The 25,110-nt window shown below is 39.6% G+C and overlaps 2 protein-coding genes across 6 annotated transcripts in view; both read left to right on the top strand.

Moving 5' to 3' along the window:
- map2k5 (mitogen-activated protein kinase kinase 5) overlaps positions 1-11,417 on the top strand; it is a 44,812-nt gene extending 33,395 nt beyond the window's left edge. Inside the window, exons 20-23 of one of the 2 annotated variants that reach the window (XM_067248777.1) lie at positions 1,175-1,221; positions 1,720-1,781; positions 3,806-3,851; positions 8,976-9,061. In XM_067248777.1, the coding sequence (XP_067104878.1) occupies positions 1,175-1,221; positions 1,720-1,781; positions 3,806-3,810 (114 nt within the window). In that variant the 3' untranslated portion in view covers positions 3,811-3,851; positions 8,976-9,061. Of the gene's footprint in view, positions 1-1,174; positions 1,222-1,719; positions 1,782-3,805; positions 3,852-8,975 lie in introns of both variants that reach the window. The other variant, XM_067248776.1, reaches the window with a different exon arrangement.
- LOC136955154 (SKI family transcriptional corepressor 1 homolog-B-like) lies at positions 3,805-23,057 on the top strand. Of its 4 annotated transcripts, none has more exons than XM_067248773.1 (9): positions 3,805-3,851; positions 16,794-18,528; positions 19,187-19,274; positions 19,361-19,450; positions 19,659-19,724; positions 20,561-20,635; positions 20,719-20,793; positions 21,438-21,503; positions 21,860-23,057. In XM_067248773.1, the coding sequence occupies exons 2-9, from the start codon at positions 16,804-16,806 to the stop codon at positions 21,955-21,957; spliced, it is 2,283 nt and encodes a 760-aa protein (XP_067104874.1). In that variant the 5' UTR covers positions 3,805-3,851; positions 16,794-16,803; the 3' UTR covers positions 21,958-23,057. The 4 variants fall into 4 exon arrangements, with proteins under 4 accessions (XP_067104874.1, XP_067104873.1, XP_067104876.1 ...); XM_067248772.1 differs by having other exon boundaries at positions 19,614-19,724; XM_067248775.1 differs by lacking the exon at positions 21,438-21,503 and having other exon boundaries at positions 19,614-19,724; positions 21,863-23,057.
- Positions 23,058-25,110: the final 2,053 nt, after the last annotated feature.

Below are 25,110 nucleotides of genomic sequence, written 5' to 3'. Positions count from 1 at the left end.
TGCACTAGACTCTCTCTCTCTCCCTCCTTCTTTCTTCCCCTCACACGTTTTCATAATCTATTACTTTACTTATCTAATTTAATCTTTTCAAGTATAATTCTATTTTCCTCAGTATGACTCATTATTTTAATAAATAGTTATTTTCACATTCAAGTCACTTCACTTTGAAGTAATAAGCGATCCTCAAAAAAGGGCAGTGTCTCGCCACGATTTATAAGCGTTTACATTGCTGTGTTGGGATTGGTTGAAGGGAATGAAGGTGTGTGAGAGAATGGGGGTTAAAGAATGGAACTAGGGAGAAATAAAAGAGGGAGGGGACATGTTATACAGGGTTTCTCTTGCACAGCTGTTCTACATGACATGGCTCATAGACCCTGAATGGCCAGTAGGGACTGGGACCGGCCTGTCACACACACACACACACACCTCACATGTAGTGGCCATTCAGATATGACAAGCCACACACAAACCTTTTATACTGGACCCTTAGTCTGTATTTTCTACGCTGGCAACCAAGGACACAGATTCAGTAGTCGCAGCTAAACAAATGGCTGTACAGTGCAATATAGAAATACTTCAAAGTCTCTTTTTTCCTCAGTCCTATTTTCCTAAACTCAATTAAAAAAAAGACGGGGGGGAAAGTAAAACTGGAATAAAAAAATTAAAAAAAAGAAGTACACTTAAGGCTGCCCCAAGGTGACTAGTGTGATCTGTAGCAGTATTCTAGTCAGAACTGGTCTTTTATATATATATATATATAGAGAGAGACCTCTTTGTCATTAAGATTGTCCTTGTTATACAGGGATGATAGATATAGATAAGATGCTATGGTGCCATTTAGACTTTAACTTTTTTGTAACCTGTGGTCTTCCAAAAACATGGAAATGTTTTTTCCCCAGTTATAAAATGTCATGGGATGAATACTGCATAGAAGGACATAATTATAGAGACATCGAAACATAATCATCTATACACTGTGAACACATGCTGTACCAATTGATTGCATCACACCAAGACATATTTTCATTTGTTTGGCAATAGCCTTTGCTGCCCTATTTGTCGCTTCATACTTAAACTGGAGATTAATATATCTGCTGTATTGTTGACAATAGATGGGGCTCAGGTGTAGGTGAATGCTACTTCTATCCTTATTCTTATTATTCTTTTTACAGAGAACGAGAGAATGTTATTTCCCCTTCTGTCCAAAACCTTCCCATCAAGGTCTGCTTTTTTTCTGAAGAATATCTCTGAATAACTCTGCTTTGAATGGGGTTCAGGGTTTGGGGCTCTTGTATTAAGATTGTGGTTTGCATGATTTAATTGGTGGACACCATGTCTTTGTGGAATAATTAGATTTGGTTGGGGCACATTTTGGTGTGTGCGGGAATATTTGTGTATAATGGTAGGTGTATTAAGTCTAGCAGTGTATTAAACACATGTATCTTTTGCAATGTGTATCAAGTTTTGGGACACTTAGCATTAACATGTATTTTACATGAACTACCATGTAATTTGTAATGGACCTCTGACACCCCTCGCTCATGCTGTGCCTTCCTACACTTTTGTAATAACATACACCACTCATACTTAAGACCATTTCTATGTATCTACAATGCTGTTACAACAGGTATGTAATTACATGGTAGTTGATGTTACCTTAATGGTTTAAGTGTTGTTTTTTTAACCTACCCCTTCCTGTCATCCTCCCCCTGTTCCCAGGACCCTCCTATTCTCCCTGTGGGCCAGTTCACTGAGAAGTTTGTTCACTTCATCACACAGTGGTGAGTCTTTCTCCTAGCACACTCCTACATTACAATCCATATTAAGATCAAACCCATTAGAGGAGGATCATGTGCTCAAAGCACGTTTTTTTTAAAGGTATAAAGGCAGGATGTTTTTAGAGAGACTAACATATTGTGTTGGTAACATATTCACTTAAACTTAATCTTCACTGAACAGAAACATAAAAAAGAAGAAAATATATATATACAAAACCGAGTTTTTCTAAGCGCTTCTTGCATTTGGTAGAATGTTTCAGTTGTTTAAACTGAATCTAGTGCCCAGCATTGGGCCTGCGTTGTTTGAATGCGTTAGAAAAGGCCACATCAGGCCTGTACCTTGTGTGTGTCTAATACAGCAGCCTCAGATTGTTAATGAGCTGCAGTTCTAATGACTGTGGGCTCAGAGAGGATAACAAGGTAAGGTCCTTCCCCTATTACCTGAACTGATTGGTTTATTCAGCAGCACGACTAACAATATTTACTCTGTGCTCGTCCCTGGTTTGTTGGCCTTTTGGAGGCCACACACACTCACGCAAAACATCACTACATTGGTGTAGTGGTGTACCTATACACAAGCATGTAAATCTGTGTTTGTGTACTGTGTGTGTTTGTGTGTATATGCCACCCTTGCCAGCTGTTGTTTACCCCAGCTCCCTGCCTTATTTACCCAAACAGGATAACCCCCTCTCTCAGGATGAAAGAGACACTGGTGCCCATTCCAGCCTTGGCATGGGCACCTCTCGGGCTATTCTTAGAGGGCCAAGGCCCTGCTCACTGTGATAAATCACAAAATAACGCGGCTAGCTCCAGATGGACTCCTCCTTGTCCCAAACGCTAATCCCTCACAGTCCCCTATGTAGGTCAGCCTGATGAAACACACACATCCACTCAGGTGGGCCTAGTGGGGACACTGTTGGTTAATATACCTACTCTAGTTAGTGCACTGTAGCAGTGCCAATTGCACCCATTTTGTCATCAAACAACGCACTCGTACATACAGTATGGTAACACCAAAATCAAGCACTTCATTGCAATTCCATTAATTTCAGCATGTATATTCATGCTAACATTTTCACTCAGCAGTGCTTTTATCCAAAGGAATGTACAGTTGGGGGGTTTGAACGTGTGGACTCTTGATCTGCAGTCAAACGCTCTGACCACTGAGCTACCTCTTTAAACGGAAGGATTTTCATAATATTTGGGGCTTGACCAAACCCTTGACCCATTTAATGGAGAATACACCGTTACGTGTTGACAAGGTCCGTCTTGCTTATTCAGTCGTTAAATATGTAGGATCATTTGCATACCTAAGAATCAGAACCAGTACCGGATACAGTTGTAGTATGTGTTGACTTGATTGTTATTTTTGTTTTAAATCACCGCTTGAGAGAGAGAATTACTATATGTATATCTAGAGTCCAACTTAAAAGGGTAGCGAGCTAGTTTGGAAAGGTTACGGTTTACAATTTGAATTCACTTGATGTCCTGTGAATAAAATACTTATTTTGGGTGGAATTTTGACTTTCTTTACATCATGTGGGAACCGAAACAGCTTTGAGGTAGTTACCTATGATACTTTTCTAACAGTTTTTAAGGAGTAGTATTAGCTCAAGAGCAGTAGTTATAATACTTTTCCAATTGTATGTGACAAAAGACAGTGCTGGGTTTACTTATTATGTTCCCACTGAATTTTCTGGGTCAATAGGACGCACAGGATAGTTTAAACCAAAAATAAAGTGACAAAACCATCAAAGACTAAATTGAGACTATTGAAATGAATTGTACCATTGATGTGAATGGAACATTATATGTATTCAGAAATTAACACAAAGATACAGCATGTGATAAGACAGTAGAACTGGAGTCAAGGCTTCCCTTATCCCCCCTCAATGTGAATGTGTCACCTTCTAAAACACCACATTAACTCAATCAGGGAACATGAATCACATTTTTAGTCAAAAATGACTATTTATACTTTATATAAAAGGTATATTCATAATGACTAGATTGCACTCTCTTTGCAGCATGAGAAGACTTCCTAAAGAGAGGCCTGCACCCAACAACCTCATGGTAAGCTACATCTCTTTTCAAAAAGCCAAGTTTTTTTGTTGTTGCCTGAGGCCAAATCTTTTTGTATTCTGAATGACTTCATTATAAACGGTATAAATGCAGTTACAGGGGGGTCCTGGTTTGGTGTAATCGTAGCCTAAAATCTGTTGTAATATAACCTTGCAATTGTCGCCATGATTTGATAAGTATGTTAGATGAAAGTTTGTATATATACATTATTGTAAAAATTAAAATGACCTTGCCTGAAACGTCCAATGTTCAATAAACTTATAGGTGTGTAACGGTAACAAAGTAACTACAGATCTGTATAGTATTTTATCTTTAAGGAGGGATTTGTGATGTAAGTTGTGTGTGTGCCAAAGGGTTTAAGGATTACTTTTGAAATGGCATGGAAAAAAAGCAGTCAAATGTGGGTATTCTGAATGGAAATGTTGACCAAACCCTAACGGAGCTATCACATTGATCTGATTGTTTTTCCTGCTTGATCTTTGTATCTACCATTTAATTTCTCTCATCTCATTCTGTTTCTTTTCCACATGCTCTCATACCCATTCTCTTTTTATATCTATTCGTTTCTCTTTTCTTTCCACCGCAACACCCCCCACCCCCCCACAATGATTTTTCCTTCCCACTTTCTCTCATTCTCTCTGTACATCCTTTTCTTTTACTCTGTCTATGTTTTAGGTCTCCCTCCTCCCGCAGGCCCTTCATTTCCCTACCCCTCCTCTCCCCCCACTCTCCACCCCACCCCCGCCACGAGTCGGAAGATGAGGTCACGGATTTGTGCCTTTGTGGCGCCAGCATCTGATTGTCTCACGCTCCCCTCCTCCTCTCCCTTCATAGCCCCCCAATCCCCCAGCCCCTGCATACATATTAACAGTCTATACCCATTCTATCTCTATGTTAATGCCGCTCGCCACAGCTGGAATGCAAAGTGCCGGCGTTCACTAATAGTTATTATCTTCACGGCCTATTCCTCCAGGAAAGACTAGGGATGAAAAGACGTAGACACACACAGAGGAGCGCAGGTTTTCTCCGTGTGAGGAGGCCCTGATTCTCATACCCAGTCCTAGTCAGCTCATCGGCTTTTGCCAGCGTCGTCTGATTATTTGATACAGGTTTTATCAACGTCATTAGCATCGCCTGTTTATCGTACTGCCTGCTTTCAGGGCCACTTGGGAACACATTTAGACGTCTTGAGGGTGGGTCTTTGCTTTGTAGATGTAGACAGTGTTGTACCGTAGTGCACAGCAGTGGAAAAATGTATTAGCATTCTGTATAGCAAACTCACACTATATACATTACTATGAGTTCATGATGCATTTTTTTACCTTTTTAATCCAAGCTATTTTATAAGAATGAAATCAGTTAATTGTTAGATTCCTAACTTCATCCCTAACCCCCAAAATGTACTCAGACTTAATTAAGAATGTCAGGGATCAATTTACGTGGAAGTACATGTGCGCACCCAGGAGAGATTATGTGTGCATATCAGCTCGTCTTGCAAACACATGGCATGACGACGTCACTCGAAAGTTGGAACAAATGAACCTAGGGTTTACACATTGCACAACCTGCGTCTGTCAGGAAAGTGACAGTGTGTTATTTCTTCACCAATGCATATTTCATGCGAGGGATACCATATCCTTGCATGGGTATTATCATCTCTTGTCTCGCCTTTTAAGGCCCTGTACCAGACTTTCCATTGGCTAGCTCCCAGCACCATAACTACAGGTGCCTCAGGTGAATTTTCTGCACAGTTAAAAACAATTGTCATTCTCAGGTGAATGTACCGGGTCTGTGGCAAACCAGCTTAAGAGAATCACCCTACTGCTACGGTGTTTTTTTGTAGGTATGGGTATCTTGTTTTTCCTAGCTGATTTTTCCCATAGAATTCAGTTGGGACATTTGTCTGACACTTGATGTCTTGTTGTCATTTAGTCAACAAATTGAAATGCTGAATTTGAGGCCCTTAGAATACTTCAATTATGTAACGTTTCTTCTTGGGACCTTCCTTGAAGATGCCACAATATGGCAAGGCATGTTATGACTTGTCTATTTTATCCATCTATCTGCTTCTTTGCGGTTTCTCTCTCTCTCTCTCTCTCTCTCTCTCTCTCTCTCTCCTCTCTCTCTCTCTGTCTTTCTGTTTGCATGCTAGAGGCCCTTTCCAGATTTGGGGGCTGTCTCAAACTTTGAGAGGGATTGGGACACTATGTCCCTTTTGTTATGGAGCAACGGTCTCATCTGGCAGTACAAGGGGGGGGGGGTGAGTGATTGTGGGGGCTGCAGTGACAAAAGTGCTAAAAGGGTGGGTGACAATGAGGACCCTCAGCTGGGGAATAGGGGCAGGAGGAGTGTACCCCTTGTCAATCAAACCGCAATCACCTGCAAAGACTCAATAAAATGGAAGGAAGTAGGAAAAGCGTCCAATCTGACAGAGAGTTTCTGTACTCCCCCACAGGGACCTGTGTTCATGCAGGGTTTTAAAAGGTCTTCAGTCTTATCAACGTGTTTACACATTAGTTGGATGGTCTCTGCAGAAACACAACCAGGTTTACTCCCAACACTGCCCATACATTTGATGTCAGCACCATCACACCAGACCCTTTTTAGCAAATGTTTCCCTGGGCCAAGTAAATTGATCCTTGCCATTGAGGTCTATAGTTGATTATACCTCAACCCATTGAACACATATGTCTAATGGGAAGGGATACCTTAACTCAAAGAGCACCCGTCAAACTCAAAAGTAATTAGATACACAAAAAAAGTGTTTTGCTGAAACAAAATGCTTATTTCAATTTGTATTTGAAAGAAAGTGGGGTCAAGTGGCTTTGACTGAATCTCATTATGATATAGTGTAAACCAAATTCAGTTCAAATGAGCTAGCTGACTTTTGCAAGTCATGAGTATTATTGGAGTCATGGTCATTTACCTATCTGTAATGTATCACTTCTTTCCTACTTTTACAAAAAAGAATGTCAGCTTTTAATAGCCCCACACACGCACAAAAACACACATTTCCCATTTCTGCCAGTCAGTTACCAGTGGGAGCTGGTGATTAGCATGCAAATCTGCAAAGACCTAGTTATTCTACTGACCTCCACACCTTTCCCTCTCTGTCTATCCGACTCACTCTCTCGCACACACACACGTACACACTTAGTCAGCCTTGCTCTCCCAACACAATCTAATGAGGTGATGACCAGCCACTTGTTATAATTGCCTTATACTCCTTTTAATTTTCTTGAGCTTATTAATCATACATAGTTATTTAAAATGAATTAATCTTCAATTAAAAAACCTATCAACGAACTCCAAACAATTAAAGAGTAACGTGGAATTTCCCATGGGTTTTGCTAGTTTTACTTGAATGGAGCATTCAGGTGATTCTTTCACTTTGATGTGGTAAGACTGTGATTAATGTAGCCATACTTTTGAATTAGTTTTTCTTCCCCGTATCCATTCACTGGTGAAAAGGTAATCCGCAGCACCTCCAATTATTTAACTAAAGAGTATTTATTCCACTTAACATCTCTTAATAACTTCTTCTAGGGTCTCAGCTTAATTCTGGTGGCAGGTGTTTTAACTAATGGCAGGTCATAGCCAAAGTGTGTTTGTGTGTGGGATGCAGCAAATGCGATTCTGTAAATAACTGTTGGAGTTTAATGTCTCACATAGAGAAATATTTGAAGTTATTGAAAAGAACTAAGTGCTGGCATGTGTTAGTGGATCTAAGTGGTATTACATGCCATAAGCAGATGCCCCCTCATTCAAGCCAGACATGGCCAGTCTGTTCAGGTTAGGGCTCAGAGCAGGGGTTGAGTGCTGAATATTAAAGGCATCACTTTACTTTTCCCCCTCTCTCATTCTCCTTTCATACCCTCTCTCTGTCTCTCTCCCTCGCTCTCGGTAAAAACAGGGAAATGATTGATGAGATGGGTATCTAGCACATAGGGGCACCCAGGAGTGTCCACTCCACCCTATCTCTCTCTCTCTTTCACACACACACTCACTCTTTGATATGAGAGTAATTAACCTCAGACTATGTCAGCCCCAAATGCCCATTAGAAGGACACTAGGATTAATGGGCCTAGCTGGCCAAGTCCTCCAGAACTTTAGACCTCACGCTAGACTGGATTGGTGTAGAATGGACTGGACTAACGGTTACTGCAATATCTAAGGGCTGTAAATGTGGAATACACCAACTGCATTTAGATTTCTTGAGTAGAGGAATACCACCAAAGTAATAATGTATTGTTGCCCTCATCAACAGCGGAAGTTGATCAGAACCACACAGTTTTACATACTTTACATGTTATGTTTTGGATTATACAATATGTAACTAAACTGCTCCGAGCATCCTATATGCCCTCTATGTTCTCCAGGTGTAACTCATCCAAAAATGTGTCCATGCAGCAATAGTAATTGTCCCCAAACCAAGGTCCTTGTAACCGCTTTGTGTTGACCCATGTTGGGCGTCCCTATTAAACAATGAGCCGCAGTGTTAGTTCCTGTTAGTGACAGTCTGGAATCACTTGAACCAGGTGTGACATGTCCATTTCGACAGGCCTTGCTTTGTCGTCCATTATCTAATTGTACTGCTCGACACCCCAAATGGATTTAGCGGTCAGTCTCCCTCTACCCATCTCCTGTAACAACCATGTCCATTTTCACCTCTCGACCCCAATCTGACCTCTGTGACAGGTCAGTCGCAAGGTTTTCCAAATCAGATCACGTTGTACATATGAGGTCAGCCTGCATCAGGACTCTTGTCACTGATGTTGCATTTGTGAAAGATATTACAAAAGCTACTTAGTCAATGTAGACGTGAACAGACATATCCTGCTTATACTTAGAGTAGAGGTTTTGTTATTCATTGTTGCCATCTACAGCTCAAAATTTAGTTGATTATCTAGTGTTGTATTTGATATATATTTGGATTTTTTTTTTTTACCTTGAATTTGTATTTATATTTTCTTTATGCTGCAAACAATATGTAATCTTTGTGTGTTCCCTTTGCAATTCATTAGACAAATAATATAGGTCTGAATATAGACCCAACTCAAACTCAATAAAACTTGTTAAGGATACAGTCCCATTTCTCTCTTTCTCTCTTTGTAGGACCATTCCTTCATTATGCTCTACAACGATGGCAATGCGGAAGTGGTATCCATGTGGGTGTGTTGCTGCCTGGAGGAAAGGAGATCCCAGGCCCAGGGACGCATGTGACCCTCCCTCCTACTTTCACTGTTGCTACCTCTCCCTGCAAGGCAGGCAAGAGCTATGTGTATCATGCCACATCTACCCTAGCTTTCATCTTTATGGACCTTCTTAAAGCCCACTGCCAAACCCAAACAAGGATAGACTGCTCATTTGGACAGTGATACTTTGAGTAATGTATTTCGCATTTTTTGTGGGCCAGGAAGAAGTGCATCTTGTGGAGATGGAGCAGAGCTTTCTAGGGTAATTTATGGAAGCTCCTCATCTGAGCCCTCAGCACTGACTGATGGCTTGACATAGTCGGCCTAGATGACTTTCTGTGCTTATTTCCTGTTTCTCCCGGTTCCTCTCTGACTTTGAAATGGGAGTTATATTAGGATCGTGCCTGTTTTTTTGGGTATCCCACTCTACTCCTTGTCCACCAAATTAGCACTGATTCTTTAATCGGTTCCGTTCAGGACTCTTGGAACCTTGGTTCTATCTAGCAAACCAGCCCGTGTTTCCACCAGTTATGAGCGTAACCAAAAGTGGCAGTTCAAGTGACCCCAGTCTTGGCCAAATCTTCGACTAGTTCGACATACAGCTTACTCTGTCTCATGCTGCTTTATAGCTTTTCCTAAAACTCTGAGACTGAGATGACCAAATCATCACCATGCATTGGGTATTGTCGGCAGACCACAGCATGCTCTTTTTTTCAGACGATTTCTCACTTAACTTCTCCGTTGTTGCCTTCTCCATCCCCTCTTTCCAGACTGTAGAATGACACGCCCACTGATGTCGTCATGGTTTGCACTTCAGGTCAAGGAAAACCTGCTATTATTTGGTTCCAGCTGGGATCCAACTTTTTGGCTTCCAAACCAATACATTTTTGGTCTAAATGCTCAGAACTGTTCAAAATTGGTGGAAAAGGGGTCAGTATGTAAATCAGTTAGTAACTTTTGACCTGTGATAGTAATGAGCAGGGAAAAAGGGCCGATGCGCAAAAATGGCTTTACAGTGACTTGCTATATTCCTGGGATGATTTTGATTTATCACTCGGCTTTACTTTGTGTTGCTTTCTAATGAATGTGCCTGTGTGTAAGTGCAGTTATCTAACTGCAGTCTGCTGAATGGAAACATTTGTATATTCCTTTACATTGTTATTACTACAGTAAGTGCACCTCAAGGGTCTCATCAACTGAGTTGTGTTGCATTGTCTGAACTTTTCTGTGCCATTTCCAGCTTAATCTTTTTTTACAACTCCACAAATGTTTTTTTATTTATTTACATTCATACTGTTAAGATGTCAATGAATATCTTTGATTGACAGACCAAACTGAAATGATTCCATAGCATGATTTGCTCAAATACATTCAAAACTCATGAACATTCAAAACAGAATTTTCACCATACCATACAATACCAACTAAACCTATATGTGTGTATCAAATCAGAAATTACTTAATGTGTTACTACGTTGTTACAATATCACAATATCAGTTGAGCTGATATTGAGCTGTTAGGGAATAGAGTATTTCTTATTTTACTTGCGTAATAAAAATCACCTAGTTCAGTCATGGTTTGATCAAATGCTTTGATTCAGTGGGGTAATCATAATTATTTGATGCAACTATGGATTAATGTGAATGTAAAGTGTTTTAGTGGTGGACAATATGAGGGGTTGCCATCTAAAACAAGTTGACTATGATATGCACTTAAACAAGATATGAAACAAAAGCCTGGTCAAAAATGTCTCAGTCTTGGCACTTGTGAAAAATGCTCAGCGAAATGGCCCTAACGTGAGTTGCAATAGAGGGCAAAGCATAGAGACAGGTAGTCTAGCTTAATGCTATATAAAATGCTATATACCCATACAATTCGGCTACTTTTTTGTTTAGTTTTTGAAAGCCTTGAGGTATATTTGTCTTTTTGAATTCACATTTCATTGACAAAGTCTGTGCCAATTCAGGTTCTCGTGGGGTGGGTGGATTTCTAAAGTCTATGCTAAATTTTAAGCATTATTGACGTTATACTTAAAAACTGTTTGGCTGTTTCAACATAACGGGCTATCCACACTTTCAAAGTATAGTGAATATACAGAATTTCCAATAACGAATGGCTTTGTAGTGCTTGTGAATGCTTTAACAACAAGTCATTAAAACATATTTGCACATATTATTTAGTTGTCAAATTATTGTTATTATATCTTAAGGCACTTGAATTGCAATTGAATTGAATTGAAAATGTCAACTATTATTTGTGGTAAAGAGTTTGTTTGAATGTATTCTTGAGTGTTGTACATAGAACAACACTGTCTTCTGATGAGTGACCTTTATTAAATACTCTAGTCTGAGCTGCAATACAGTTATTTTATTTGTTACTTGTTCTTCATTCAGTACTGTACATCCCAATCATATTCATTAAAGAAGAAAATGCAATAAAACTTCCTTAAGGGAGAAAAATTTGTTCAAATATACCAATTAAACTCTTTCCCAACAAGTTCTCACCCCCTTCACTCAAGACCTAATATTTACCCCCTTCACTCAAGACCTAATATTTTCAGTTATAATCACAAATTGTTAAAAAGTATCAACCAACTTATATGTGCCCCCTCTTATGTGACCCTGAAAACTGTATAAGACAAATTAGATGCCTGATCAGTTGTATGTTTATTTACCATCAAGCTGACTGATGTGATTAATGAATCTTCTGCATGTGCAAGGTTATTCTTTACTCAGTCTTCCATCCTTTTTTGTTTAAATCTTTTTATTTATTGCTTCAATATTGAAATAGTTTCTCTCATCAGTGTTTTGTAAACTAATCTAAGAGTCGAACACGACTCAGTCTATGATTGTCAACTAAAACAGAATAAAATGGAGATTCGCAATTGAAACGCAGGCGTTCATCTTCTCAAAGGCTAGACTCATTGTGTGTGGTAACTGACTGTCATCCTTAGCAAACGTTTCTCTTCAGTTTAGTTTATAATTTTTCTAAACAACAAACAGTGATAGGCATAAGAGCTATAGTATTAATGGATGATTAAAACTGATGTAAATCGTAAACAATTTAGATTGGTATGAGGCTGAAGATGATATTGCTATGTTAAAATGTGACCTATGCAATGATGTGTCTCGGATGAAAATTTGGACATTCAATCTCATTTTAACGTAGACATCTCCACAGGGACATTGAGCGCATATTGTTTGAAGATGCGTCTCCATTTAAAGTGTTCCGGGCCCACTCATATTCCCATTTGCCACAAAGGCACGCTTGTATTGTATCCTGCGTGACCTTTTTAGAGAGCCGTCCAAGTTGATAAGCACACCAGGGCTGACAATGAGTGCCCGCCCTGTACACAGCCATTACCCGGATCCCTTTATCAATGTCCAGTAATTAAAATGTCACCGTTTAATTTTCTAGCCAATGCGTTTCTCTTGGAGCAATCTTTTCCCAATAAAAAGTGGAATCGAAATGCTCTTTTCACTGGAAACAAAACGGGCGAATAGAGCCCATTTAGGGGAACTGGGTACTGCGAAGGATCAATAGCCTATGTAGCATAAGAAGAGGATTGATTGGTCTCTAAAATGGAATTTATTGGGGGTCATGATTTTATATGGTGCTGATAAAACTGTTAATTATAAAACAGTCAGCCTAAATTGCTGCTGTTATTAAACTTGTCCTGCATATGGCGCATTTGATTCATATGACATCTTGGAACGCAACTCAGCCTGTAGCTTTAAGAGTAGGATGCTTAGGCCTACATATTTTTATGCAGGCTCTTTGGACAACAATGAAATCAGCATAAGCTATTTGACTGAAACATAACAGAATCATAAGCGTGAGACTATTGAATAAAGACTTGAACGAACTGAACCTTGGCTATTTTTCTTGAAACTCGGAAATTATGTTCACTGGATGCGGAACCATCGGATCACCAGTAGCCTACACATGCGCAAGAATCCAAAACAGTATAGGTTATGGACTATTGCAGATTGTTGAAAGTTCTGCATGTTGTGCGTAGGCTATAAAATTGGCTAATTCTGTAGGCCTGTGGTAAAACAACTGCGTATTGACATCATGAAGATAAATAAAACAGACCTATCATTCATGCTTTCTACTTTTTATGTTGTACCCGAGGCTAATACGTTGACATTGAAGTTAGCCTTTAGACCAAGTTCTAGGCTATATGCCTTGTCAATGTGTCTACATATTAAATAGCCTACTCTATTTAGACGTTCTCCTCCAGAGAGTTTGGAATTCTAATGACTTAAACCCAGAACACATTAATATTTTAGCGCAGGTTTGTTTAAACAATTGAATGCATATAAATGAGGCTCATGTAATTTACTCTTTGAAAAAGACATCCTTGATGTGTATCCAACGGTAATAAAGAGCTCGCCTAAAATTACCGCTGAAATGTCTAATTAAAAGCTCGCAGGGCTGCTCTTGTGCTGTACTCTATACCTGTGATGAACTCCCGCCTTCATGAGAGTGTAGTGAGCCACGTGAGCTCACGTTTCGGCGGAATATAAGCGATGACAATGGGGCATTCATTTGAGCCTCTAAATAATTAAAAAGAGAGAAATAATTACAGTATGAAATTGTAATTATTGTTGGGCTGGAGAAAAGCATCTTGATTGTGAAAGAGGACACGTCGCAGTCGGATCGGAGTCATGTTCCCCTTCTCCATCAATATTGCAAGGAGCTAAGCTGATGGAACTGCTAGTCATTTGAGACTTCGACGTTGGAGCATCGCAGAACAAGCACAGTTCAGTTTTCGATGTCATAGGATGACTAATCCTGACGTTAATATTGTCTAGGTAGCCTACAAAACCAGACCTGATTTATAAACTTGCAAAATAAAGCTGAAACAGTTCAATTAAATTTGACTATGGTTAGTGTTCCTTTGCAAATTCAATGTAGCCTTCTGATGCTGAATATTTTTGTGGCATATTTTTGAAGGCCATGTCTCAATGTAAAGATAAACACATGGAAGTAGCGAGATAGGATAGGCTTATTAAAGTAGGCTATCCACTTAACCTACGAATGGGAGGAATAACCTATCACGTGAATATTTTGTCAATGCATGGTGATAATGCCACTAACTTGTGGTGTAGAATAGCCACAATGCAGCCCTCTGTGCACTTGTGTTAGGCTAAATAGCTAAGCCCTAATCAATTTCGGACTACGCCGGCAAGGTCAAATTGTAGGCAATATTTTACAGACTACGACCTATAGCCCATTCTTTTTTATCATATAGGCTAGCTTATCACTGCAGCCTATTAATATTTTAGACAGTTATGCTATCAGACACCTTCGTCAAAATGACCAAATATAGGCTGTTGCCTAGGCCTATTTTCGCTTTTCTCGAGGCTAGGTGAATGGACTAGCCTATGCCTACTCCACATCTCAGTGCCTTCAGGAGTGACATCAGCAGTCACAGTGCACTTAGGCCTACAGAAACACACACCCTAACTCCTTTTGTTTGTTTCTCTCTCTCTCAAACTTATGCGAAAGATGAAGTGTGACTGGGAAGTTTAGGCAACGCGGTCATAAGTTCAGCAGGAGACCATGTGATAGGCTTTTCTTAGAAAGATGGGTAGAGACTCACCCGCCCTGTTAAACGTAGGAGTTAATTCCACCGTTGTGTTGAAAAATCTAAAAGACCCGTAAATGAGATGGAAACCGAGTCCTCGTAATGATGGGCGTAGGCCTCATGCGGTCAACGGATGTGGAAGAACAGTGTGTTACAGATGAAGTTTGGGATTTGACCGTTAGGTGGAGGGGGTGGGGGTAATAGTAGGATCCTATTATAGTAGTAGTCTAACTTTAAGTTAGCCTTCTCCTTCAGTTAGCCTCCCTCCTTTGTTTTGTGTGCTCAACAAATGTCTTCATCTGTTGACAATTTAGGTCGTAGGCGCATTGGCAATGGGGGAGAAAAGAGGGGGTGCGTAGGCCTGTGTTGCCTGCGGCGGGTTATCGACTCATCTAGAATTCGGGTTAGTTTCAATGCCAAATTTGAGATGACTGCACAATGTGTGATCTAAAACGTGTCGATTTATTTGACATACGAACAAAAGCAAGCCTTAAAATTCATGGCGTCTTTACCAGAAGGGCTTACATTAATTTGCGTTTCCACAAGAAGTCAAACAGATGGTCTTCTACCGTGATTAATTATAGGCTATTCTGTTTTGTTGCCTTCGATTTGATATTCTGTTTGCTAATACTGGAACTATAGACTGGATGTGCTCTCACGATTGGCTATTTAGGCTAATTGTAGCTAAATAAATGTTTCCTCTTATTTTGGTCTAATTCATATCCTAGGCCTACATAAAATGCAACTTGCTCATTTATTTGGGTTTCTGAATTCTCTGTCGTTCACTCAAGTTGACTGTAGCCTACATAAATATAGGCCTATATAGCCTAAATAAAAAATAATATTAAGGGATTAAGTGGTTGTGGTTTCCTGGCCCCGGAAACAAATGGTTAAATTAGAACGATTGTTAACTAAGTGGGTGTGCCTTAGTAGTTTAGCGGTCACTTTTCCAGTGAGGATCGTCTGCTGTCTGTTGAGGAGTGGCGAACGCTCGAGGATTACCATGTGGACACTCCTTCGTTTGCCACTCAGCCCGCGTGAGCCGAAGAGAATGGAAGTCTACTCTCTGCTCTGACAGAAAGAGAGACATTCCACGTTTGTGCTCTTGGTCCAGCATCCTTTGCCTCTTCATTCTCGAGTGGAATTCTGGCTTTAGGCTTAGTTACTTAATTTTTTCCCTGGAAAGTTGACAATTTATAGGCTGCTTTGGAATATTGACTTGAGTGCAAGGTAGGCTAAGACTTCAAAACATGTGTTCGGTCTTGACTTGTTTAAGTGTTTGCCACTGAAAGTGTAATTGCGCGTCGTCATGTGCACTCAGTCTGCCGATTCAGCCAACAGCATTATTTTCTATTTGCATGTGTTTTTTAAATCATAGACAAGCGGCCATATTTATAAAAGCCGTTTGTGTATTTAGGGCTGGTCTGTTATTATCTGTTATTCACTGATCAAAGACGTCCAACTGAACCCGCGTAATTACCAAGAAAGCGGCTTAGTTGTATGACTCTGTTGTAAGCGCATTGATGCAGCTCAGTGTGTATTTTACTCCAGCCCTTATGCCTGTAAGGATCTTATAAAGGCTACTGCTTGAGCAATCCCTGTCGCCCCTGAGCCGATAAAGACATTAAGAAGGTCCAAGCCACAGACTAATGGATATCCCATGTCCGAAACAGTTAAGTATAGGCTTTCCTATTGCACAAGGATAACCAACAAACACGCTCAGGGTCAATTTAAGAGTTGCCATTGTTATCAAAGACATTTTTGATTAACAACTATAAACTTGTTATTATGCCTAAATAACCCATGTCCTTACATTAATTCGAAAACAATTATATGTCTAGAAACATGTAGGCCAGGCCTTGTAGTCTTTATAGTCTCTTTATAGAATAGGATTGTTAGGTTAATAATAATGGGTGAAAGGCTAATGCCTTAATAATATTGTAGAGAATGTCCACAATAATAGGTGAACAATTGTGAGATTTTCCTAAATGTTTTCGTAATTCTGTGATGCCAATGCAATAATTCTCAACCGATGATAATTTGTTAATTGCAGCTTGGCCTGATTGGAATAGGCCTATGTGGCCTACAAAGTAAATGTCCGTGACATGGTCAATTTAATTCAATTCAAAAACCTTCCTTTTCAGACTTCGAGGAATGGAGTCGACACCGAGTCAACTACCAGCGGGACGAGACTCCAGCTCTTCCCCCACTGGCAAGCAGGACGTGCAAAGCTTCACTAACCCCAACCTGAAACCAAATCAAGTCAGCGAGACTGCGTTGTATGGCGTGCCCATTGTATCCTTGGTTATAGATGGCCAGGAGAGACTCTGCTTGGCACAAATCTCCAATACATTGTTAAAGAACTACAGCTACAACGAAATTCACAACAGACGTGTTGCCCTTGGAATCACCTGCGTCCAGTGCACGCCTGTTCAACTCGAGATCTTGAGGCGAGCGGGCGCAATGCCAATATCCTCGAGGCGCTGTGGCATGATTACCAAGCGCGAGGCCGAAAGGCTATGTAAATCTTTTCTGGGTGCTCACAACCCACCAAAGTTACCAGAAAATTTTGCATTTGATGTTTCTCACGAATGCGCGTGGGGAAGCAGAGGTAACTTCATACCGGCCAGGTATAACAGTTCGAGGGCGAAGTGCATTAAATGCACATATTGTAACATGTATTTTTCCCCAAATAAATTCATATTCCATTCTCATCGTACTCCCGAGTCCAAATACACCCAGCCAGACGCAGCAAACTTCAATTCTTGGAGACGTCATCTCAAACTTACTGACAAAAATTCATCGGACGATGTTGCACATGCGTGGGAGGATGTAAAGGCAATGTTTAACGGCGGCAGTCGTAAGAGGACTCTACCGATGAGTGGCTCTGAAATGTCTATGAAGTCACAGGCCTCCGGAAATGTACCCCAAAGAAGTTCCCCCGAGGTCCCCAGAAAAACGTTGCGCTGTGACGAGGACAGAGGTAGCAACATAAGCCTGGCAAATAGCGTCCGGAACTATCCAGTTATCCCTGTCCCAAGTAAGAGTTTTGGGATGCTTCAAAAAATCCCCCCACCACTTTTCCCCCACCCTTATGGATTCCCTGCATTTGGATTGTGTCAAAAGAAGGACGAGGGAGTAAGGGAAATTAATAAAACCAATGTCTCAGGCGTCTTTTGGCCAGGCGCAAAGGACAGTCTCTATCCCTCTTTCCCCATGTTTTGGCCTACAGCAGGTGGCTTGTCAATGGCACCATACCAACAGTCACAACCAAAACCGTCCAATGAGCTTTTAAGTGTCCGGCAGAGTGAGCTTGAGGTTATGGACCAAAGTGATCGGTGCGCAAACACATCGAAGGACAGCTTCAACGATAGCGAACGCTGTTCTAGTTCCCAGTCCGCCAGGAACGACGAAGATAAATCTGGGGACGAGGCCCGGTCAAAGGAAGTTCTCCCCACAGCGCCACAGAAAATAGGCTACATCTCCGCGTTCAGGCCTGTAGTGAAAGATGCTGATAGCATTGCCAAGTTGTACGGCAACAGGGACGCGTACAGCAGCGTCCGATCCGGTTACTTATCCCCAGATTTCGTGAGCGAAAGTTCCAGTTACAGATCCGTATCGCCGGATGTGGACAGTGCAGACGACCCCGACGTGGATGTGGAGTCCAACAGGGGTCAGGAGGATGAAGACTCGCTCCAGCTTTCAGTGGAGGACCGTCAAAGTCCCCGGGTATTAAACTCGTCCCATTCTGGGCCCGAGGAGAGTCAAGAGCCGGTCTCCAGTCCAAGACCAAGACAGGATGATTCACACACAGGGTCATCTGATGATGACAGACGCAGTGAGCGAGTGTTAGAGCGTAACCACACACCAAATTATGAAGTGAGTGATATGGGCAATATTGTTGTAATGTGACCGTGTGTTTTAGGCAATGTGGGTCTGTTCAATTGAAGGAAAACGGCAAGTTCCAAACTTTTGGCATCAGTGCAGTGACCAAATGAAATGTAATTTACGTGAGCTTTAGGGCCTGTGCTTTCTTTCACTGCGGGTCTATGTAGTATTTTATTTTATGTTTGGTTTTCTGAAAAGCCTCTGCGTTCTGATTATTTTGTTTATTTTGCGTCTTTACTGTCTTTTGGCCAGTGATGGCTTATGAGTAGGCTATTACGTATGTGTATTTTTCTTTTTTAGTATTATCGAGACGACCTGATATCAAAGTCTCGACCACTGTATTTAGATTATGCTTACACAATTGGCTTCTTGGGGAGGTATCTGAATAAATATCGATTTATGTTGTTTTGATAGGCTACTTGGAACCCATATAGTCTATCTTTTATTGTTCTCGATAATTGGCGAGCTTTTTCTCTTGTGCTATTGGCTAGCCTTTATTAGAGAATATTGTATCTCCAAAAACGAATAGGACTATCAATCACAGCCCTAATTAGAAAACGTGGATATTCGACAGAATTGCTTAGGAAATTAAGTGAATTACATATAATTGGGGGCTGCATTGACCATAATTGGTTGGTTAATTTCGCAGGTGTACACACATGAAAAGGACGAAGACGTGCCTTTGAACGGCCAATCGTTTGGATCAAAACCTCCAAGCAGCCCGCGGGAATTGAACGGTATTATCTTTGTATTATGACGAATTATTTTTATGGTGCTTTTTATCTTAGGTTTTTGGTAACTATCAGCCGTCCGCATCCTTTAGGAATCCACCGTTTATGTGTTCCACAAAAACGAGTAGGTAGTCCAGATGGCATGTTGGAGGAAACATACCAAGACCAAAAGGAAAGCCCATGTGAGTGTGTGTCTGTCATTCTACTGTCGGTCAAAATGGCCTGTCTGCATTAGTATTGCTAAATAAACACGCACGTTTATTGTTATGAAATGTTCTAGAATCATCCGACGATAGGCCCATAGTTGTAGCTATAAATAGTTGCATGAACTTTTTGTTGTGGCAGTGCATTTGGACGTATCTGTAGAGGGACTGATTCAGTGCGTCACAGGTGATGGACCATTGTGCAGTGATGTCAGCAAAATCCAAGAGAAGGACATGAGAAACATGGCCAAGGGTATGAATTTACAGTTTAAGATCAACCGTTTTTATTATTATTAATTATAAAACAGCATTCAAATGCATGCTTCTTATCCAAGTTATTTGATCAAGTTCCATTCAACGAGTCTCCAAAAATGAAAACAACAATATGATTTAATTAGCTGAATACCTTATTAATCGTATATATATATCGGAGCTTCCTGCTTGTTGTGTGTGTTCTTGCCTTTTGAGCCATGAGTTTTTCAAGAACATCAGAGAATGACTAGCCTATCACTTTTGAACATTCAAGAAATTTACAGTTTAAAGTAGCCTAAATGTGTGTGTCTGTGTATATATATATATATATATATATTCATTCTAGCTGGTGATTTGTGTAGGCTAATGCATATTGCATTCTTAGAAAGAAAAGTTTTAAGAAATAACGATTAAAAAAGTAGCCTATTTATCCAACCGGGAAAAACATATGTATTTGGTCCAGGTCATCCGATTACCTCACACATTTCGAACATGTTCTAAATTGTTCTCCATTTGCTAACCACTATGGTAAGACTCATTACAACGAGAAATCGTTTAGAGACTAGCCTAATAATATTTTAATGACCCCAGGCCATAACGCTGCGGTGTGCATGTCTCTACCCTCAAGGCAAGGAAGCTACTAATTATTTAGCATTGCTTAGGGAAACAGTAGGGAGAAATGACTATTAGCGTTCAAACCGTCCAAGCCCTCAAGATAAATCATATAATTTTGGGAAATAAACTGCATTTATAGACATGCTTTGCTAGTTTTATATTGATAAGAGCTACAGGCCTAGATTAGCTGACCTTAATTATTACGACGTCTTCGTTTTGCAGAAGAACTGCAAAAGCAACTTTTGGAACAAGTAGAGCTGCGGAAAAAGCTGGAACGTGAATTTCAGAATTTGAAAGGTATTTGAGGTATTGGCCTACATCGTTTTTTGCATGAAGTGCACTCACAATATTCTTAACTCTGCGTTCTGTTGTTTCCTTAGATAATTTCCAGGACCAAATGAAACGAGAATTGTCATACAGAGAGGAGATGGTCCAGCAGCTTCAGATTGTTAGAGGTCGGTCTCTTAAATGAGTATTCCAAAAATAGGTTACTATTTGGCAATATCAATATTTGCGATACTCTAGGCTACGTTAGAATGTGAAAAATATGGAATGAATCCATTGTGACTAATTTCACCAAACAATGTTTTATACCAAGGTAGGCCAAATAGTATCTTTTGAAACGAACCAACATTAAAAGCGAAAAGTGACACTTGCATAAATTCGGTTATAATCGAATTACAAGTCTGTGCTGAAGTCTAATCCTCAAACCGTTACTTGTACAACAGTAAACATTTTATATTTTTGGACTGCAGTATAGCTGAGCCAACAACAATAATAATATAAAACCACGGCGGGATTGATTTAAAAGTTCTTTTGCTTCTAAATTATGCTCTGGAAAATTGAAAAGACCATTACGGTCGTATCGGTTACATGCAGACAACAACTGATGCCGCCCTTTGACGGAGAGGTCTAGTGTTACAGTAGGCTAACGCACGCTGTTGTGTAAACACAAAGGTCAAGTACACTGAAGGGTCACTCTAAATGCCCTAGGGGTAAACAAATGACCGCCTCCCATTACATATTTTACAAACCACCCGCTGTCATGTAGCTCAACCAGCGTTTTTTTTCTTTTTTCATTTTCCTTTTTGATGCTTAGACACTTTGTGCAGCGAGTTGGATCAAGAAAGAAAGGCTCGTTATGCAATACAGCAGAAGCTAAAAGGTAATTTTTGTGGAGGAAATAGATTTACAGTGCCAATATAGTATTTTTTAAATGGCCAACCGTATATGCAAGTGCTACTTTTTATTCTACCCTGTTTGATTCCATCTCTATGGTTATAATATGACAGCACTTTTGTGATGTTACTTCTCATACCTCAAGATGTGCACACAATTTCACTTTCCGGATTTTACTTTTAGTATACCAGATAAGTGAAATGTATTATTTTAATATGCTTCTTGAATGTATTCATCCTTCACCACAACCCACTACATTTTAATTATTCGCTTCTGTTTGGTCCTGCTTGAAGTGGTTCTGCCCCGCCAATGTTCTAAACGATGGCTTCGCTTTCTCCCCAGAAGCTCACGACGCCTTACACCATTTCTCCTGCAAGATGCTGACCCCTCGCCACTGTACTGGAGCCTGCACCTTTAAACCACCTCTGCTGCCACCCTAATGGGCCACCACATTCCACACCTGATCCTAGAACAGCCAAAAAGAAGTGAACATTGAGAAGAAAGGCATCCTCAAGAGGTCACTCACACCATGCTCTTCTGTGCCCCCTTACCAGTTCTGTCACTTGCAAGGTTCAACAACCTACAGACTTTGTATACACCCGGCTGTTTGGATTTCAACATTGAAGTGGATGGAAGATATAAAGACCCTCCATTGAGTTGAACTCTTGAGTCATGGATGATGCACCTGAACAGGGGTATTGTATGTACCTAACATGTATCCACTGTTGAAATCAAGTTGTAAAGGTCCCTGGAGAGTCTCTTTGTAACCAATTGCTCTAGGTATCCTGGAAAAATATATATGTGGCAATGTGCAATGACTTGTATATCGTGATATTTCATGATAAAAACAGCTACCATTATTTAAGTTATTTCAAGACATTGTGTTTTTACATTTATTAATTTAATTTATTAATATTGAATTAATTTTCAGTATTTTGGTTATAATTTGTTCCGAGACATGAAGCAGTGTATTTTATTGATATCAAGCACTTTAAACTGGGAATTTTTCACATTGGAACACAATTGTACTTGAATAAGAAACTGTATTGGAAATTATTTGAGTATCGTGTGGAATGGAAACAGCGTATCAGCACTTACTAGCTCCTCCCCACATCTGATACATAAAATGTATACATTTCAGTGTATAATGTTTCATCAATCAATTGTCTGTGTATTGTCTACGTGTACAAAATGTTCACATAAATCATGATTATTGATTTTGTTTTCCAACATATATTTATGTGTTAGACAACACTTATGGTGGCGTGTAAAGGTTCAGACTCATAATTTGTACCTACTGGGAAATTAAATCATTGTTGTTTTAATGTATTTCTTCTCTTATGTCTTTATTTAGAATTTTTACATAAAAAATATTGTGCATGGCAAGAGTTGCATAGATAGATACTATATACTGAAACCGGGAAGCTACAGAATTTTTATTTCCATTTTTATGACTCAACTTTACTTTGTTTAGCTGCATTGTGGCCTATTTTTTGTTATCTTCAATATAAGATTTCAAATCGAATTGATAGTAATATAACCCACAAAATATATTACCTTCAAAGTATTTCCGTGTCCCATCAAGAGTCATTATGATCCATACACTTCTGTATGTAACCATATTGGAAATCAATGTAAAATATAATTAAAAAAATTAAGCCACTTTTGCTTTGCCTCTTGCATGAATATATTCCCATTATATAAAAAATACTATCGGTGGAACAGGTCCAATATAAAAATATTTCGTAACTGTTACTCCTTTTTTGAGTGCAAAAAGATCGGTCCTGTGACAAATGGTTACTCAATACTCAGACTCAAGACCCTTTCATGAGTAATGTTATTCAGTATCTATTTATGTATTTGACTGACATCTGCAAGAATAATAACACCCAACAAAAACAACTTTTAATCATGTTGCTGTATCTCATATTTGACATTTTTGTCATCTTCTCCAGCACCCCTTTCAGTTTGCATGACAAGTATCTGATGTCCAGTTAAGTTATGATATTTGACAGTCAGTCAGGGGAATTGTGTGGTGGTGAAATCTAATTCTCCTTATATTAAGCCTAATAGATATTGATTACATGCTCTTCAGATGTCCCTGTGTCCCTAGATACTAGAGAATGAGAGAGATGTTCGCATAATCGCTGTAATGTTGGATGAATATTAATTGTCTCTGACTGTAAGTGCTCTCCCCATCAAAATCCATTTACTTCGTATACTAAAGAGTATTGTGCATTTCCACAATAAACAGTTATACATTTTACACTGAGATCTTGATCTTATCAGTCCCTCTGTGTATGATACTAATAATCATTTAATAAAACACAATTCTAACTTAGATGTATAATATTTTATACCTTATTAGGGTACCCACATATACACATATTTATATTTGCGTCACACTATTTTATTTTCTATCATTGGAAGGAGAGATAGAGAGATAGACAGAGAGAGAGAGAGAGAGAGAGAAAGTGCATAATGAGAACATGGCATATAATGGTAATTGACAAATGGTTATGTAAACATCAACACACCTATTTGCAAAAGGGCATGCATGCCACATCTGCCAATAACCTCTTCAGTACATTCTGTTAATATAGACAAAAACATCCAAGATATGCCCTCCGCTTTATCAAGTGATATTGACACAATCCTATTAACATAGGACAGAATGAGAACAGAAACGATATGTTAAGTGAATTATGTAATGAAGGTTTATGTACATATTTGAGTGGTTATCAAATCCTGTTTGGAAATGTCATGACACAAGCTATGACAGCATTGCTAATGGTATCTCTATGATGATTTATGAGTCATTTTAACAATGATCCTTGTAAGGTTGACCTGCACCTGTCCTTTCATGCGGCTAAAACATGAACAGTTGGTTGATATAACAACCTTCCTTTACCTGATGAGTCAAATGTATTTATACTGAATGTGTGTGCAAAGCACTTTGTCTGAGAAAAATGCCATTGTGAAAAGATGAATTGTTCATCCCAAGCCACAGACATGTCATCCAGTCATTTCCATCTTGTTATTTGTATGAGTCATTTCAGACTGGAAATGACTTTCAGACATATGGAAGCATTATGTCTATTTTGTTAAGATAGAACCAAATTATGGTTTTGATGAAGACCTGACCACAGTCCATCAAGCCAGCTCCAGTGTGGGTTAGATAAACAATGGCGCCCTCTGCTGTGCTTTTTCTTTTACACCGTGTTCTTGGTCTTTCTGTGGTCTTCAGGAGAATGTCTTTCCATGTTAGTGGGCATACATATTTTGCCATAACCTGCTAACTATAACCATAACGCCATATCACTTTCTGAGAAGGTACCATTCATTCGGATTGCATTTAAAATGTTTTAAAGCACAACAGTACATTGTATTGAAGTATAGTGAAATGAAACAAATGGATAAAAAAAGTATTCACAATAAAACCATTTTATACTTGTGATCACAGATTAAGAACATGAGTTTAAGATGACAAAAAAAAACATTTATTTTTTCTTTTTTTCCTCCAACACTTTTATGTACTATACAGTATAGTTGTACTAATGTGTACACATTTTCTAAAGAAGTTAATGACGAAG

Source organism: Osmerus mordax, chromosome 13 (genome assembly GCF_038355195.1).
Source record: "Osmerus mordax isolate fOsmMor3 chromosome 13, fOsmMor3.pri, whole genome shotgun sequence".
Taxonomy (NCBI): Eukaryota; Metazoa; Chordata; class Actinopteri; order Osmeriformes; family Osmeridae; genus Osmerus; species Osmerus mordax.
This window is presented reverse-complemented; position numbering and strand designations above follow the sequence as displayed.

Coding starts and splice junctions, on each gene's coding strand:
- LOC136955154 (XM_067248772.1), top strand. CDS start 16,804: ATGGAGTCGACACCGAGTCAACTACCAGCGGGACGAGACTCCAGCTCT. Junction 19,275..19,360: donor CAGCCCGCGGGAATTGAACG/GTATTATCTTTG, acceptor CGCATCCTTTAG/GAATCCACCGTTTATGTGTT. Junction 20,636..20,718: donor TGAATTTCAGAATTTGAAAG/GTATTTGAGGTA, acceptor TTGTTTCCTTAG/ATAATTTCCAGGACCAAATG.